Genomic DNA, 17,240 nt, shown 5'->3' on the forward strand with positions numbered 1-17,240 from the left:
GGAGACACCGGGGAGTTGGTAAAGAAACACATGTTATCTCATCAAATGCTAGTTATTCTCCTTATCGCTTTATCACGACTCCAGGAGAGTGTACCTTCCTTAAGAGGGGGTCACTCAGCCAGGTGATTCGAACTGTCCAGCCAGAATGTGAGGCCAGTTCTTACTCTTGAACATAAGGAATTTTCCATGTCATTCCTGAAATTCAGGAACATATAGAACCATTTTCACAAGAAAATCTGAAGATCCAGTTGCAAAGCTGTCCACAAGAAGGAACTGGACTGAAGTTCTAGTCCCCGGCCCCACCTTTGGGCCGGGTGCTTTGCAAGCAGGAAGCAATAAGCAAGAGCTGCCGTCCCGCACTGCTGCCCGGAGCACCTTTCTGGAAGTGCTGACTTTGGGTCCCTGCCCCAAGCTGCCCAGAAGTGTTCTACTCTCGCTCACTTTTGCAACTCCAGTTTTGGTTGTTTCACAGAACATTTCATAGATAAGTACTCTGTATCATAACTCTAACGTCTGAATCCACTTTCCTCCTCTGTCCCTTAACCACAATTGCTTCCTTCCTTGTGGTTCTTGTTTTCTTGACGTGTGGAAATTCTGAAGGCCCAGGTTAAAGAGTCTCCATGAGGGCAGGATTTAAATATGGTGTTGACTTCTGGGAGCCATTGAGTCTGCTCCCAGGACTGAACTTAGTTTTCTGTAGTCCTTTGTTCCTGTTGGCCCAGGAGCAAATCCCAGACCACTGGGCTCTTGTTGGCTTATGCCTCAGAACAGTGGTGTTCTTCCTCTGCTCCCTACTCACTCCTCGGTTGTGATTCTGCCTTGTGATGGGTTCCTTCTTATTGGAGTAAAACAGAATTTTATCTGCTTCAAGTGAACCACACATCTCATCAGGAAGTAACTGCAGGGCGCTGGAGAGATAGCTCAAAAATTAAGAGTGCTTACTGCTTTCCAGAGAGCTCACTTTCAGTTCCCAGCACATACGACAGGCTCACACCCACCTGTCACTCCGGCTCCAGGGGATCCAGCACCCTCTTTAACCTGCTTGGCACCCGCATGTATATGGTGCACATAAACTTATATAGGCACATACAGATAAATAAAAATAAATAAATGCAACTTTTTGATTTAAGCACATTTAGGAGGTAGATATCCTATGGCAATAGAACCCTCTGGAGATCTAGTTGTCCAAAAGAAAAATCCCACTGAAAAATAATTTATGGTTTCTTCACTCATTCAGCAAGTCTCTTGAGTGTCTGGCCTGTGCTGGGCACAGTTTGTACATATCTCTGCCTTTCTAGAGCTTGCAGTTTGGTTTGTTAGCCCCAAGGCCAATCCAGTTCACAGAACCACACAGTAGGAAGAGCTTGCTTTACTCTCATGGACTTGTGTGCTGTTGAGTCCTTACTGTGCGCTAGGCAGCGTATTGGGCACCCGGGATCCAGAGATGAGTAGTTCCCCCTTCAGACTGCCCTTAACCGATGAGGAAAACTGACATTTCGCAAGGTCTCTTAGGGCATAAAGGAGTCGGTGCCCTGATGGATGACAAAGACAGGAGTGACAGCTATGCCAACTGCCAAGTCAAGGTGAGCCCGAGGAGGTGACATTTGAACAACATCTGGAAATAAGCGTGTGGGCTGCCAGAGCAGATCATTCTCAGTGGAAAGAAGGACTCGGAGGGAAGTTAGAGGTCGTGGAGAGGCCTGCAGCCTCTGGGAGCATGGATTTTCCAATGTAGAGGAAGCATGGGCGGCGGGAGAACGGGAGAGAAGGGGGCTGTGTTTGTGCATCTAACTGTATCTGTGTTTGTTGTGTGTGTTTATGTTTATTCGTGGATGTGTCTGCATTTGTGTCTGTATGTTCATGCGTCTGCCTCTGTGTTTATCTGTGTGTTTGCATGCACATGTGCATTATATGCTGTCAACAGCACCTCACTCTGCACCATCAGGCAGGCTCTCCCTCTAACTCAGAACTTTTCTTAAGTCTCCTCGTTTGTGGTGTGACTTACGTAACCAGAAGCTGGCGGCTGTACACCCTGCCCTTGACATTCTGAGTCTATAGAAATGTGTCACATGGGAAAAACATGGTTTAGAGGTGTGTGGTTCCCAAATCACCAATATCAATGTCACCTAGAAACCTTGAGTGCAGGTTTGCCAGTGCCACCATGGATCTGCAGAATCAGAAGTCACTGGTTAGGGCCTAGCAGCCTGATTTACTATGGCCTCCAGGTTGTTCCCATGCACACTAAGATTTGAAACCCTGGTTTGGAGTATCAGCTTTGTCACCCAGCCTGGCTTTTGAGAAAGCAAGGTGAGGAGATTAATAGTGTTGCCCATCTCTTGGCAAGAGCCTGCATTTGTGACTGGTAGTAACCTTGTCTAGCAATGAAAACCTAGAAAGTGGCCTAGAAATTCACGTAGCCCTTCTCTGGGGTCTGTGTGTATAGATAGACCTAGAATATTATCCTCAGCACAGAGGAGCATCTCAGTGAGCTTCTACCCTTGCCATCTCCTTTTCCTCTCTCTGGGCTGCCCTTTCTCCTTAGGCTTTTCTGTCCTTTCCTACAGGAAGGCACAGTGAAGACAAGAGTGCCCTAAAGTCAGCCTGCCTGGTTTGTAGTCCCAGAATGGTGAGCCTGAGTGTGTCTTTAACCTGATCTTCAGTTAACTTACCCCAGAAGAAAGGCTGCTGAGGACTATATGACCCACACTGATGCCCAATGAAAACAGATCACTACTGGGTAAAGAGCCATGTGCCTATGATCCTAGCACTTGGGGGATGGAGGCAAGAGAGACAGGAGTTCAAGGCAAGTCTCAGCTACACAAAGACTTCAAGGCCAGCTGGGGTATATGATGCCCTGTCTCAAGAAAACAAAACAAAAATATAAACAAAACACACACACACACTCACACACACACACACACACACACTCACACACATACACTCACACACACACACAAACTACTGCTAAGCTATCGCTTCCTTTGTGGCTGTTGGCCCTACTCTGAGTCTCTGCTCTCCTCTGTGGGTCTACTCCTTAGGGTTAACAATCTTTCTGCTCCCAGTTGGAGCTGGGACTTACTTAGCAGATGAGCACCAAGAAGCATCTCACTTTGAAGACATGAGCGGCAGGGTGTGTGTTTTAGTTGAGGGAGTTTTGCTTCATTTTCCCTTCTAAATTTTCCCTCAGGAATCCCTTCTAAAAAGAAATTTCTCCCTTACTCTTGGGCCCTGCTGCCATCTGCCATGTTGGCCCCTCCAGACCACAGCTTTAGAGTGACTAGCAGTTGTTCACGGGGACTCTGGAGTCAAAGAGACCCTCCCATATCCCAGTTCTGCAACTAGATGGCCAGGTGACCTTGACAATGCTCTTTGGTTTCTTGGTCTATAATCTGAGGATAACAATGCATCTCCTTCTTAGGGTGTTGGGGGGAGCAAATGAAGTGATGTGTGGTGTCCCAGACAGGGGAGAAAAACTGAAATGCACACATTCCAGCCACACCGCCTCACAGAAGAGGGCCAGGGCACGGAGAGAGGCTGCACCCTTGTTTATCCAGAGAAAACAGCTCAATGTTTTTTACGTGCTTCTTGTCCTCTGGGCTCATGCACTTGGAAGGAACCAAGAGTTCTGAGTTCCCAGGGTTCACCACAGTGGCCCAGCCAGTCCTCAGGGCTCTTCTCCTGTTCCCACCCAAAGAAGAAGCCTTCGTCATTGCTTCTTAGAGAAGAAGGTAGACTCGGGACCAGGTGTGGCAGCGTAGCCAAGACTTGGTCTTTGTAGAGGTGCATCAGGGATGAGCCTCCTTGATTGGGCTGCTACAGTGTGGCAGTAAAGGGACAGTCCCTTGGCATGCAGTGACAGTGGACTCCCCCAGTGGTCTTCTGGCCCCACCCGAGAGGCAGGCAGAAGCAGCCTCCAGCTCAGCTGCACTTATCTTCTGGCACCTGGAGGAGGAAACGAAGGCGCAATTAACTGTACAAGGCGGGTGGTTTGTGCAGCTTAAGTTCAGATAAAAAGTTTAATTATCCCTAAGCCCTAATACAAATTAATTAGCCTTCTGTATTAGGGAGGTAAGCTTCCATGCTCTTGCCTCAGCCCAGACATCACTGTGGATTTCTGAGGACATGCTAAAGGAAGGGGCGGGAAGCAGAGAGCGCCGAATCCTGGATTCCCACCTGTGCAGTACAGACAGGTGCCCGTGCTAGCGGGTGGAGTCCCGTCTCCTGTGCCTCAAACATCACCTTTGTTTTACATTTTATTTAGACTTGCTTGTTTATTGGGGGGAGGGAGAGCACACATGTGGAAGTCAGAGGACAACTTGATGGAGTCATTTCTCTCTTCTGCCACATGAATTGAACTCAGAGTGTGAAGTTTGGCAACAAGCCCCTTTACCCACTGAGCCATCTCAGTTGCTCCAGGAAAGGCTTTCTCGCCCCTATACTATGCACCTACATAGCCAGGGTGGAATTGGGGGGGGGGGACTTGGAATAGAGATGACTCTCTGTGTTTAAATGATTTTCTAAGCTCGGAGATTTTTTTATTTTTATTTTCCCCCCTTGACCCTCTTTTGAAATTCCTCAGAGAAAGCAAGCCACATGCTTCCACTGGGACTTGGAACCATCACCAATTGTGTGCCCCCCACCTGACACACCTGCCCTTGACCATCCTGGTTATTACTTTGGCTTGCTAAGTGACAGGCATGTTGTCTCAGCATTGCCAACTATCCATGGTCTTTACATGTTGCACTGCCTGTGGCCTTTCTGCCTGTGTGTGCCACATACATCTCTTGATACACATTGAGCAGGACGATGACACCCTTAGATTTGCATTTTAAGCACATACATCTTTGGTTAACATAAGAAGTCATGTCTATAGGCCTTTGCAAAAGTCCAGCCTAGAACTAACAGTGGCCTAAGCTTACCTGATAAATGCCTGTGAAGAGAGAACACTTTCAGAGACAGAGACTCATTTCCTCCACCATTCTACAAATACCAGGGCACCAAAAAAAAGAAGGCAAGTAATATGCCCAAAGCCACCAGTCAGTGGCAAAGCCAGGCATTGGGCACTCAGCAGGCAGGCTGGCACTCAGGACCCACGGTTTCGATCACTGTACCATACTGCAACTACTAGGGATGTGGAATTGGGTGGAGAAGAGGGAGACGGTTCCAGCTGAGTCCTCAGAGCTCTCTTCCTGAACTGTCATCAACCCAGCTCCACTCACTCCTTTCTTTCTTCTCCTGACTGGGAGAGAAGGAAGTAAAGGGCAGAAGAGGACTGTAGGAGAGCGCAGGTACAACTCAACTATTCTGCCTCTTGCTACAAGACTGACCTTGAGCACAGTCTCGTCCTCCATAGACTTTGGCTTCTCACCCCTGCCTGAGAGTGGGGGTGGGGGGGCTACCATAAGCCCCACAGGTGAGGATGAAGTCCTCATCCAGCACAGCACAGGATTAATATAATCCAGCACTTCTTCCCTCCATAACCCCACCCTCACCCCAGTCCTACTCCTTCAAGCAAAATGTTCCCATTGTTTAGATGGCAGATTTCAATATAATTCTGCATCGTGGCCTCCTCTCCATGTGGGATTCAGTTAGGCAATCTGCTATAGGTATGTAAGGGTGCCTGGCTTGTAACATGTAGCACAGCCTGGAAATGCAGCCATGTGCATCAGGAATTGAGAAGAACCACTCCCTAAATCACCTTCCTGGGTGGGATCTGGTCTCCTGTCAATGTCTCTTGTTCTCCTGTCAAGGTGGCATGAGGAGTTCAGAAACTGTCACACTGATGGACAGTGCTGAAGTTCAATTCCCCACACCTTCTTCTTCTTCTTTTAATATAGATTTCTGTCAGCTATGCAAGTCATTGATTGCTTGAATCAAATGCTGGTGGTATCATTTGTCTTTGTTAAAATTAACCTGGCTGATTTCACCCATGATTACCACCTGTGAAAATCCCTTGGCCTCCTAAAGACTCCACTTCACAGTTACTCTATCATCAAGAAACTTGAAAACGCCTTAGGACAATCAACAGTGGCAGCTTGGTCACCATCTTTATTGGCTCCAAATGAAAGAAGAGAAAGCAAAAATAATAACCACTGTTGGGCTGGATCCACAGGGGGCGGAGGGGATGGGCCAAACCACTGAGATCTGGGGAAGTTGAGGGTACAGCTGGCCTTCAACAACAGCTAGAACCACAGCTCAAACCCCATCACACTCCACCTTTGATCCCTTTCTGTGCTTCAGTCCTTGTCTTTCCTAACAGCAGTGTGGTCTTTACCCACTGCAGAGACAGTAGCTGCCAATAGCTCCATAGACTGGTGTTTTGAAGCTTCAAGTTCTGTGAAAGAGATTGATCTGGTCCCAAAGGTGTACTCTGTGTGGTCTAGGAATGAGCTACAATAGCCTTGCTTTTGGTTTTGAATGAGTGGGGCAAGCAAAAGGAAAAGGAGTAAATAGCAAGGAACAGGTAGGCTGAAGCAGCAGATAGATGGCAAAACAGCGCCAAATCGAGCACTCCAAGCCTCCAACAGAGATGACTGGAGTCACCTGACTGAGAAAGCAAATAATAGGTAGACGCATCAGACTCAGGGCTTACAAGCATCCAGCAGGAATTGACTGGGGAGGCATTGTTGAGGCAGCCAGCTGGAGTTCTTGATTGAGAGAGTCCCAGGCAGAGTAGAGCATTCACACAGGTTGAGGTGAGGCTTCCAAGTAAAAGAACAAAAAACAGACAAATAACATCGTCACATTGGGTGCTTACACTCATCCAGCAGAGCCAGGCGGGGGAAACTGAGGCAGTCAGCTGCAGTTCCTGATGAGAGTCCTGAGCAGAAAGACCTTTCCATCTCCTTCATGGTTGGGTTTCTGGCTTCCCGTCCCAAAGGTATGCATTTAATGGTATAGTGTAAACAATAACAACCATGGTGGGAAATAATTTATCTTCTAGCTGTTCTCAATGATACAATGTTTTAAAGCCCTTAGCCATTTTGATGGTTTTCTTTCTCCTTATTACAGAGTTAGGAGGGAGCAACCTGTTCTAAGACAGAATTTTGTAGACAGCAAGGGAGGGAGCTCACTCCCAGAGAACACTTTCAACAAGCTTAAGTAGCACATGGTGACATGCTAAAGTGATGTATACTACAAGATACAATCCAGAAGAGGGAGGAAGATTCCAGCACCACTAGCCATCAGAAAAATGCAATTCAAAAGGCACTGAGCTCCCACTTTGAACTCACTACAGAAGCCATAATCACAAAGACAGAAACTAACCAGTGTTATCTTAGATAAGAGTACACCAGACCCCATAGTCATCACTGATGGGATTATAAATGTTATTCTGTTCAAAAGAGCCTGGCAATACCTCGCACTGTTAAACATTACTATGTGACCCAGCTCATGAGAACACAGCCATTTAAAAGCTAATACACGGCTGTTCCCTTGTTGTGAAGAAGCAGCCTGCAAAATTGGTAAACTGTGGAAACAACCCTGTTGCTTGTCAGCTGGTGACTCGGTTAACAGAAGGTGACCTAGCCTCACAAGTGAATATTGTAGAGCCCTAAGAAGGAGTTGACTCTTAAACACAATGAATAAAAAGAAGTCAGACACAAGTTCTGTGGTTCATGAGATAAACATCCGAAGTAGGGAGGCCTACAGAGACAGCATCAGTGGGCTGTGGATGGTCTCAGACTTCTAATGTGTGGTTTTGACGAGTCATAAAGATGACCCATGGATGTGATATAGCTCCATGGTGGGACATTTGTGTAGCATGCAGCAAGCCCTGGGTTCATTCTCCAACAGGTACACACACACACACACACACACACACGCACGCACGCACATGCACACACACGCACGCACATACACACACACACACGCACACACACGCACGCACGCACGCACATGCACACCCACACAGCAGAAATAAGAAAGGAGAGGGAGGGAGGGATGGGGGAACAAGAAGAAGAGGAGGAAGATGAAGAGGAAGAGGGAGAGGAGGAGGAGGAGGTGGTGGAGAAAGAAGCAACTTGCCGGTAGTACACTTTCCTTAGAATGTGTAGCCCTGGATTTGATTCCTCATAGAAACAAATGATTACCACAGAGTGGTAGAAAGTACAACTAGACAACTATGATAAAAGTTGATGAAATATTCAACTTACCTAGTAGAACTTTAGTGTACTTTCTGTATCTCAACAAAGTGGTCAACAATAAATCTGGGATGGAAACTCATTGGCCTCGCTTAGGGAAGACCCAGCCTTATTTGGAACTTGCTAGGACCAGAGGGAATGAGAACAGCGTGGCCAACTTGTGACTAGCAGCTTTCCTAGACAGAGTTCACGTTCTGTCGATGAGTGAGGGCCACACAGTAGTCTATGAACAGAAAAACAAGCCCACCACACTATAGACAACTTTTACCCAAGTTGTATCCATGCTTGGGTAATATACAACAATTACTCAAGCACGGAACTAAGTTTTTAAATTATTATCACAGTTCTGAGGATGTGAAGCCCTTTCTATAGGTGGAACAGGCGCAGGTTAAATAAACTGCCCAGGGTCATTTGACTCATTAGTGAGTCATCCTGGCCCAGGGTGTAAACCCAGGTCTGATTCCAGCTCGTCTCCCAATTATTAGGCCATACTGCCTCCCTCTGGTTTTATACAAGTTGCTGGAAGATTCTGGGACACATGCTGGAAACCTAACTGTAGATCCCTTCTTTATTTCATGAATGTTTATGCCTTCCCTAAAGGAGACCGTCCTAGCAGGGCTGTGTGCTTCTTTGGTTGGCATATGAGCACGGTTGGTTGTCCTGAAGAAGTGCCAGACTCGAGATGGTTGCTCAGCCTCTCCTAATCACTTCTGCATCCACACCACTTCCTCTAGCTTGTCAAGACTGTAAAGAACTGGGGCAAAAAGACATCCTACAAAGTCACGCCGGGATGGGCCTCTAGCCATCTCCTGATCTGCCAGCCCATTAACCTCACTCTCAAAACAAGAAATAAGGTTAAGTTGGCAAGATGTGTGCATAACAAAGCAAACACGGCTTACTTTCCAAGAGTTCACAAGCTGTCCGCTTAATAATCTGCCTCTGCGTTCTGCCAGCAATCTGATGGCGGAAGCGATGGATGCCAAGCCTGTTGGTTTGTGGTTTCTCGATTTCAAAATACCAACAAAGCCATCGTAAGCCTCTAGCCTCTTGGTGTTACTCTGTTACACTGTGATCGGGGATCTCATGAAGTGGTTCTGCAGCCCTGCCTGTAATTCCCTCCTATCTCCATGTAGGGCTGTGTACATCTGTGAGGGAATCCACTGAGTCTAGCTAGGTACATGCCCACTCCCCCCGCCCCCAGACATCAAACTCCAAACCCTTCTGATGGGCATAGGTCCCAGTCTTCTCCGTATGAAATGCGTTCCTCTCGGCAGAGTGGAGTTGTTCTGTTTTCTCCGTCATCTGCTCCCTCAGACCATCTGTCCAGCAGTGGCTATAGCTCTCCTCCCCGTTACTTCTTCAAATGTCTAAAACCACCACCATGTTTTGCTCAGGATTCTCACCAGCCACAGCCACTGTCTAATGCAGCCCTCCTGACTCCCGCTTCTGGCCTGCCGTCTTTAGACTCCTCCATGGTGGTGGAGGCGTAGCCACCTTTCAGTCTGTCATGTCATCTGAGAAGCTCAACTAATATGATCTATTGCATAGAAACTGCTCGTCATCCTCACTGGGATTGTGTGGATTTGAAACACAATCTCTATCTTTAGAGCTCCCGATCAACAGAAATCATGGTTTCCAGAACGCCTGCAGAGAAGTGAATGTGTTTCAGTCCATCACCTACGTGTATCAAATGAGGTCCTAACACTGGTTGCCCTTGTTGTTCTCTCTTTATAAAAGAACCTGAGGTCCAAAGTAAAAGCTCCTCAAAATCACACAGTGATTTAATGGTGGCCTAGGAGGGTCTCAGCCCAGATCATCTTAGTAAAAAAAAATCCAAGCTCTCACCCCCCCCCATTTCCTGAGTGTCCAAGAAGAGGTAAAGGTGGTCACAGAAGGATCAGAACTGCTCCTAATGGTAGCATGTGCCTGAGACAGCTTAAGCCAGAACTCAGGGCTCTGTTCAGTGAGAAGGAAAGGGGAGGAAAACAGTTCTCAGGACTACTTTTCAGGTCAGGAACTCAGGCTTCCAACATGGCTAATCTGTCACCTTCCACATCCTCTGTGGAAACCCAGGACATGTGGATCCCCTCAGTATCACTGCCTTTACGTTTCTTCATTTTAGCATCAACCATTCCTCGGACATGCTACAGACATAGACGGCTCACAGCTTTGACCAAGGGAATCCTCATAGTTCTTTCCTTCATAAGGCCTCTAAATTATCTTGGTAAAGAGGAGGCTAAACATAACTGCTTTGGAGAGCATCTTATTGATTGCAGGAAGGAGGCTCAGGCCAGCCTGCCTGGGGCTGAGCAAGGGCCAGGCCACACTGATCCCAGGGGCAACAGCCATCGTGTGAAACACTTAAGAGAGTTCCAAGCTGGGAGGAGTCCAGCATTATTCCAGAGTGGCTAAGGGGGTTGAGTGTCGGAGACCACACGAATCTCTGAGACGGTATGATTGGTAGAAAGGAGATAGTCAAGATGAGCAGGCTCTATCTCAGCTACACACAGCCAAACTATGCAAGAACGGAGGCCTCAGTCACTTCATGTGTACAACAGGGTAAAGAATTTGAAGTTCAAAGGACTCCTGGGCTCATGGGAGGTAAACCTCTAAGAGCTTTGTAAGTTATAAGTCCTCACATGAACAGAACTGAGTTTGTTTTCTTTGTTATCATACATGAGAGCTTGGCTGCTCTTCTGTCTCAAACTCACCAGTGACTCCTCATGTGTTTGGACTCAGATCCAAACCCCTCCCTCAGCCACATACTGGATGCTGAATGCTGTGTCCTGCCTACCTTCTCAGCCTTCTGTATATTATCCCCTCTTCTCTGTGTGCAGCCCTGCTGACCCCTAGATAATTTTTGGAAAGAACTATTTGTATTACCTGAGGTCTCTGTACGTCCTTCTGCCTGGTACACCCAGACCCAGGTGTTTTGCATGGCTGGGAATTACACTTCAGATCTTATCTCAGTGAGACCTTCCCTAACCACAGCATTCATCTCTGTTCTCTTCATAGAAACAGCCACATGTCATAGGGTCGTTAGGACTTTTAATAACTGCTTTAGTTTAATAGACATCTTTGAGAATTTCATTCAAAACATATTTTGATCATATTTATCAACACGCTTCCCATAATCCTTCTCAGATGCTCCCTGTTAGCTAGATTTTCTAGCGATGGATAAAATACCATGATCAAAAGAAACTTGGGGAGGAAAATGGCCATCTCATCTCACAACTCTTAGATCACACTCGGTCACAGAAAGAAGTCAGAACAGAAATTCAAGACAGGAGCCTGGAGGCAGGAACTGAGGCAGATCCATGGAGGAACAGTGCTTGTTGGCTTGTTCCTATTGGCTTACTCAGCCTACTTCCTTATACAGCTCAGGACCACCTGCCCAGGGCTGGCACTACCTAAAGTAGACTGAACCCTCCCACATAAATCACTAATGAAAGAAACACTGAACAGACTTACCTATATGCAGTTTCTCAATTGAGAGTCCCTCTTCCAAAATGACTTTAGCTTTTGTCAGGTTGACACAAAAATAACCAGCACACATCTTTCCTAGCTGCCCCAATTTTCTACTACTACTGCTACAACAACTTCTCCCCCTCTTCCTCCTCCTCTTCATCATCATTCTTCTCCTCCTCCTCCTCTTCCTCCTTTGGTTGTTGCATCAATCAACTCCAATTTGTGCTGTCTATATATTTCTTGGTGTGCAGCCACTCACTAGAGAGTGATCAACCTACCATGAGCCATATCTTCAAAGAAAACTGACTGTCCATGCTTCCCCCAAAGCCATCAAACATCCATATCTCCTCAGTTAGCTGTGGGGACGCTTGAAGCCCATCTCACTTCATGCTAAAGCCACACTAACTGGCTTGACCTTGTGGAGGCAAATACAGTTTCTACAAGTTCATGAGAACTGCCATTCTGTCATGGCTAGAGGACACTCTTTAGATTCGGGCTTCCCCTACCTCTGAGTCTTATAATCTTTCTGTCCCTTCATCTACGATTGTCCCTGAGCCTGGGGACATAAATATGATTACAGGTGCCTCATTTGTGGCAGAGCATGGCACAGTCAGGTGTTCTCTGAACTTGAACAGTTGTTCATTTCTGCATCAACCACCATCTACTCACAAAGAAATGTCTCTGACCTTTCATCAACTCCAGTTTGTGCTGCCCATGTACTTCTGGGTGTGGGGCCACCCCTGGATTGTGTTTGATTTCCCAGGAGCCATATCTTCACAGAAAGCTGACAGTTCCTCCCTACTAAAAGCTATCAAATGTTTATAGCTCCTCATTTAGGGGTGGGGACTCCTGTGGATCAGGCCCTAAACCTAAACACAAGTTCTTGGTTGCCCCATAACATTCATTCTGCCTTGTCATCATATCTTGACATCATTACAGTTTACAGGGTTCACAGCAGGGTAAGACTGTTGTTGACTTCCCCCAACCCCAGAAGCCTGCCTAGCACTTTGTAATGCTGTGAAAACTGCCCAGCAGGGAGGAAGCTTCCTGGTCAGTACCAACTTGACTGATTTCTCCATGCCCTGTGATGAGTGTGTGTGCTGTCTTTAGAGTCTTACCAAGTTCTGGTGGTCAAACCAGAGCAGTGGCAATAGACTGTGTTGTTTCGGGGGTCTCCAGGACACCTTTGACAACTCAAGGGGAGATATCTTACACTCAGCACTGGGCTTTTTATTTGGCAACCTATAGCTTCTGGGAGAAGCATTAAGTCCTATGCAGAATAACTACAATTAACTCTTTTGTATTATATATATTTTCATATATATGTATGTATATATGTATATGTGTGTATATAATATACATGGCTATAAAATAGTAGGTTACTATTTAGCTTTCTCAAACATCCTTGGAATTAGTCATCCCTCCCCACCCCTCCTTGCCCTCCCTCCTATCCCTCACCCCTCTTAAGCCTCTCCTCCTGTTATTCCCCTTTCCCCCTCCTATCACCCTGTTCCACTATCCTCCCTCCCTTAAGATCTTTCTTTCCCTCATCACCAATGATCTTTCTGGGTTTCTATGTTCTACAGATACTCCAAATTAACCACAAGTCTAAGTCTTGATGCTAAAATCCACATAAGTGCTTGTCTTCTGGGTCTGGTTACCTTATTCCTAGAGTTTTGTAATATGATCACCTACTTGTGTGTGGCCTTCCTTCTAGAAAGTCAGCTCCATGAACATAAGGGGTTCGCTTCCTTTGCTCACTTTGAGATCGTAGCCCTTACTCCTGTGCACAGTAGCTACTATGACACACTAATGACTAAATGAATAAATGAATGTGTGGGCAAGCCAGTGATTGGCTGAGAAGCCCTACTTATTTCCCACATGGCCCCTTACTTCCATCCTCTCTCTTGTGCCCGCCCTCTCCCTCTCTCTTACAGGTATGGAGACATGGTGCCTAAGACAATTGCTGGGAAGATATTTGGCTCCATCTGCTCCCTAAGCGGCGTCCTGGTCATTGCTCTGCCAGTCCCCGTCATAGTCTCCAACTTTAGCAGGATCTACCATCAGAACCAGAGAGCAGATAAACGCAGGGCACAGAAGGTAAGCCTTAGAGGCAGGGTTGGGGGTGTAAGAAGGGTGGGGGTCTCAGGCAGCCTTGCCAGGCCTAGATGCCTTAGAGGATTCCTGCATAGACTCCATCTGGCTTGGAAAGGTGAGGCACTGTCATGTCCTCCTACCCACCAATGTCCTCAGTCCCAGTCTGCTGTGAATGCAACAAATCTTCAGTTACTGACACAGAACCTGATTGTCCCCCGTTTAAGTAGTCTATTGAACTGAGCCATAGCCCCATTTCTATACCCCTAGCCATGGCTGCCAAACAGCTCCTGGCTCCTCCTTGTCCCACCCAAGAGCTTACCAGGAAACAAAATGTCATTTTCATATCCTGTTGAGGACCCATACAAAACCAAGGGACAAAAATAAATGTGAAGAAAAGAGAAAATGAACACTGTGAGAAGAGAAGAGAGTGTGGCCACTGAGTTCTAGGTCAAGTGGAACATCAAACGTTAGTAAGCACCAGGGTGTCAAGTCACAGAACTCAGTCGATGACTAGAGAGTCAGCACCAGGCCTGGGCAACGTTCTGTTACGCCAAGTCCGTACTTAGAAGACAAGTAAGTGAAATACCACTGTCTACCCATACAGAGCAGGATGCCTACAGGCTGCTGTGCCCAGAAACCCTTCTCTTTTGGCCTTCAGGCTTCTCCCTGGGACAGCAGAGCCACGCCCCAGTTCCAAGGTATCATCCAGAGATGGTTCCTGGCAGTAGTTTTACAAGGGTCCTTCCTGTGTTATTTGCATTGCTGTGACAAATGCCTGTCATTTACAATTAAAAGAAGATGACCATTTGGCTCACAGTTTCAGAAAGATTGGTCTGTCTACTTGGCCTTCAAACATCATGGCGACAGGGGGAGCACATGATGGAAATTGTCTTCATCTCTTGACAGACAGGTGGCAGAGAGGAAGGAAATGCCAGTGCTCCGCTGTCTTTCTTTTTTTTTAAATCTGAGCCCACAGCCCACATACTGGCACCATTCACATTAAAATGGGTCTCTCTCTATAGACAACATAGATACTCCCTGAGTGTACCTCACCAGTCTCCTGGGTGATTCTATTCTAGAGTAGAATAGAAGGGATATCTGAAGGGACGTGTCTACTTCCCTTTTGATCTGGGATGAAAATGGCACCCTTATTGTGCAGGGCTCTGGAGGTCATGACCCGTGTCTCTGTGTACACAGAGGTCAGTCTCTGTGTACAAAGGACAGAAGGGCACCTTGTTGGAGGATGAGACGAGGATTTTGCTCTCTGCATTTTATTCTTTCTTCCATCCCTTCCCTTCCACAGACATTTATGTAAGCACCTTCCCTGTGACAGGCCTAACAGCTAGACTGTTTGCTCCCACTGGCAGGAGTAATTCCTGGGTAGCAGGAATCACTGTACAAAAGAATCTAGAACCTCAGAACAGGTCTGTGCATACTGGCTATAACAAAGTTATAAAAGGCCACAAGTTTAAGCTAACTCTGAAACAATGGTTACACAACAACTTACAAAGAACGACAAATAGCAAAATATACAATGAATAATATAATCATATACTAAGCGTGTCCCCACACCCAAAAATGACCTCTGTGTGTCGTTGTGTTACCTCCTCCTTACCTTCCTATTCCCCTGCACCCATACCTGGTCTGTAATTTTTGCCAGCCTTAAAGTCTTTCTCCTGAGGTCCTCTGTCCCCTATAGCATCTGCCTTCTATCTCTTTGCACAAGGTCAAGGTCTCCCCACTCCCAGACACCCCTGAAATGGAAGTCTTACCTTTCCCTGCTCAGGGCAGCTGGTAAATGTGAACAATGACTAAATCCATCACACCGGGCTCCCATATCTAAACCCCGGGGCCAGGGAATCCTGTGGCACATGCTGCTATCCACCGCCCCCCCTAGTTTCCCCCTCCTGCCCCCGACAAGCACAGACACAGGTTTTTCCCCCCGCAGAGCTGCTAGGGTTCTCAGAAGTGCCAGGTTCCATGGTGAGAGCCCCTCCAGAGGTAGCTGTGCTCTGGAGCCACCTTTCCCTCCCTGCCCACACCATTCCTACTTCTCAAAGAAGCTCATCCCCAAAGAGTACAGCATTGAATGTTTCCCTCAGACTGTATAAAGCTTATGATGTGTGATTAAAATCCAGAAGGGCCAACTCTGGCTTTTTCCTCCCTCTAAACCACTCAAGAGGAGCCCTCCCCAACCCCTTTCTCTATCCTTTGAAATAAGTAAATATTTACAGTGTTTTCACCTAGCCTGGATACTGTTTCTCCTCAAGGTCGCACAGCTCTGTCTCCTTCACCTCCGGCTTCCTGTGAGAGGGAAAAACAATACTGTCTGCTCCCAGCTCTCAATCCGTCATGGTGAGCCAAGGCAAGGCCGGCTCAGGGGACTTAGTGAAAGTAGAGAGACAGGACAGGGAGGAGGTTAGGGGAGCTGATGATAGTCCTTAGCCCTGACCATGCTTCTGGGAGATTCGAGGACATTAAAGTAAGCTCCAGCCCAAGTACCTGGTGGGTAAGGCTCCAAAAGAAATGTGTGCATCCCATCTACCCACGCGCGCAGGGATATCTTCTCTGACCCAAGGGAACTAGAGATGAGCCAACATTGTCCAGCAAAGGCACTTGGGATAGGGCTTCAAGAAGCTTCCACCTGCCATAGTTTTACCCACATTCGTTGGTTTCAGGAGAGATTGTTTTAGTTTTTCTGACATTTTTACTTTTGTTGTACCGGGGTTTAAAACCCAGGGCCTTGTTTGCGGTAGGCAAATGCTCTATCCTTTAACTACACCCTCAGTACCATATCCTTTATTTCTCAAGGAATATTTTATTGGAATAATTATAGATTCACACGTAGTTCCATAAATAGACCTTTTATGTACTTTGGCCAGTTTTTGTCTAATGCTAACATTTTATAAAACTATACAGTACACACATGGTATGAAGCAACCTCATTCACCCGTCCTTAGACTGGCCCAGGGGCTTTGGTTTGGGTTGTGTTGCTGTTGTTGTTGTTGTTGTTGTTGGTGGTGGTGGTGGTGGTGGTGGTGGTGGTGGTGGTGGTGCTGGTGGTGGTGGTGCTGGTGGTGGTGGTGCTGGTGGTGGTGGAGGTGGTGGTGGTGGTGGTGGTGGTGCTGGTGGTGGTGGTGGTGGTGGTGGTGTGTGTGTGTGTGTGTGTGTGTGTGTGTGTGTGTGTTTCATTTTCTTCACCCATGCAGCTCCTGGAGACCCAGAAGCAGCATGACTGTGAGAACACACTCTTACTATGCCTTCCCTTTTCCTCTACTCCTGGGAACTATTTGTCTGATCTGCACCTATAAAATGCTTTCATTTCCAAGGAGTTGCATATGTGTACTCATTCGGCAAGTAACCTTTAAGAACTGGCCTTTTTCATTCATATAATTCCCATACAGTAATTCAAATTGTATCACTAATCCCTTATTCCAGGTCTAATGGTACAGGCCTGTAATCCCAGATACTCAGAAGGCCGAAATGGGAGAATCGTAAGTTCAAGGCCAACCTGGGCTACATCATTCAAAGCCA

The 17,240-nt window shown here is 46.9% G+C and overlaps 1 protein-coding gene across 3 annotated transcripts in view; it reads left to right on the plus strand.

Annotated features, from left to right (window-relative positions):
• Kcnd3 (potassium voltage-gated channel subfamily D member 3) overlaps nt 1–17,240 on the plus strand; it is a 217,599-nt gene that overhangs the window by 188,434 nt on the left and 11,925 nt on the right. For all 3 annotated transcript variants that reach the window (NM_001270962.1, NM_001270963.1, NM_031739.3), the window contains 1 exon segment: nt 13,547–13,709. In NM_001270962.1, the coding sequence (NP_001257891.1) occupies nt 13,547–13,709 (163 nt within the window).

The sequence above is a fragment of the Rattus norvegicus genome, chromosome 2 (genome assembly GCF_021556685.1).
Source record: "Rattus norvegicus strain SHRSP/BbbUtx chromosome 2, alternate assembly SHRSP_T2T, whole genome shotgun sequence".
NCBI lineage: Eukaryota > Metazoa > Chordata > Mammalia > Rodentia > Muridae > Rattus > Rattus norvegicus.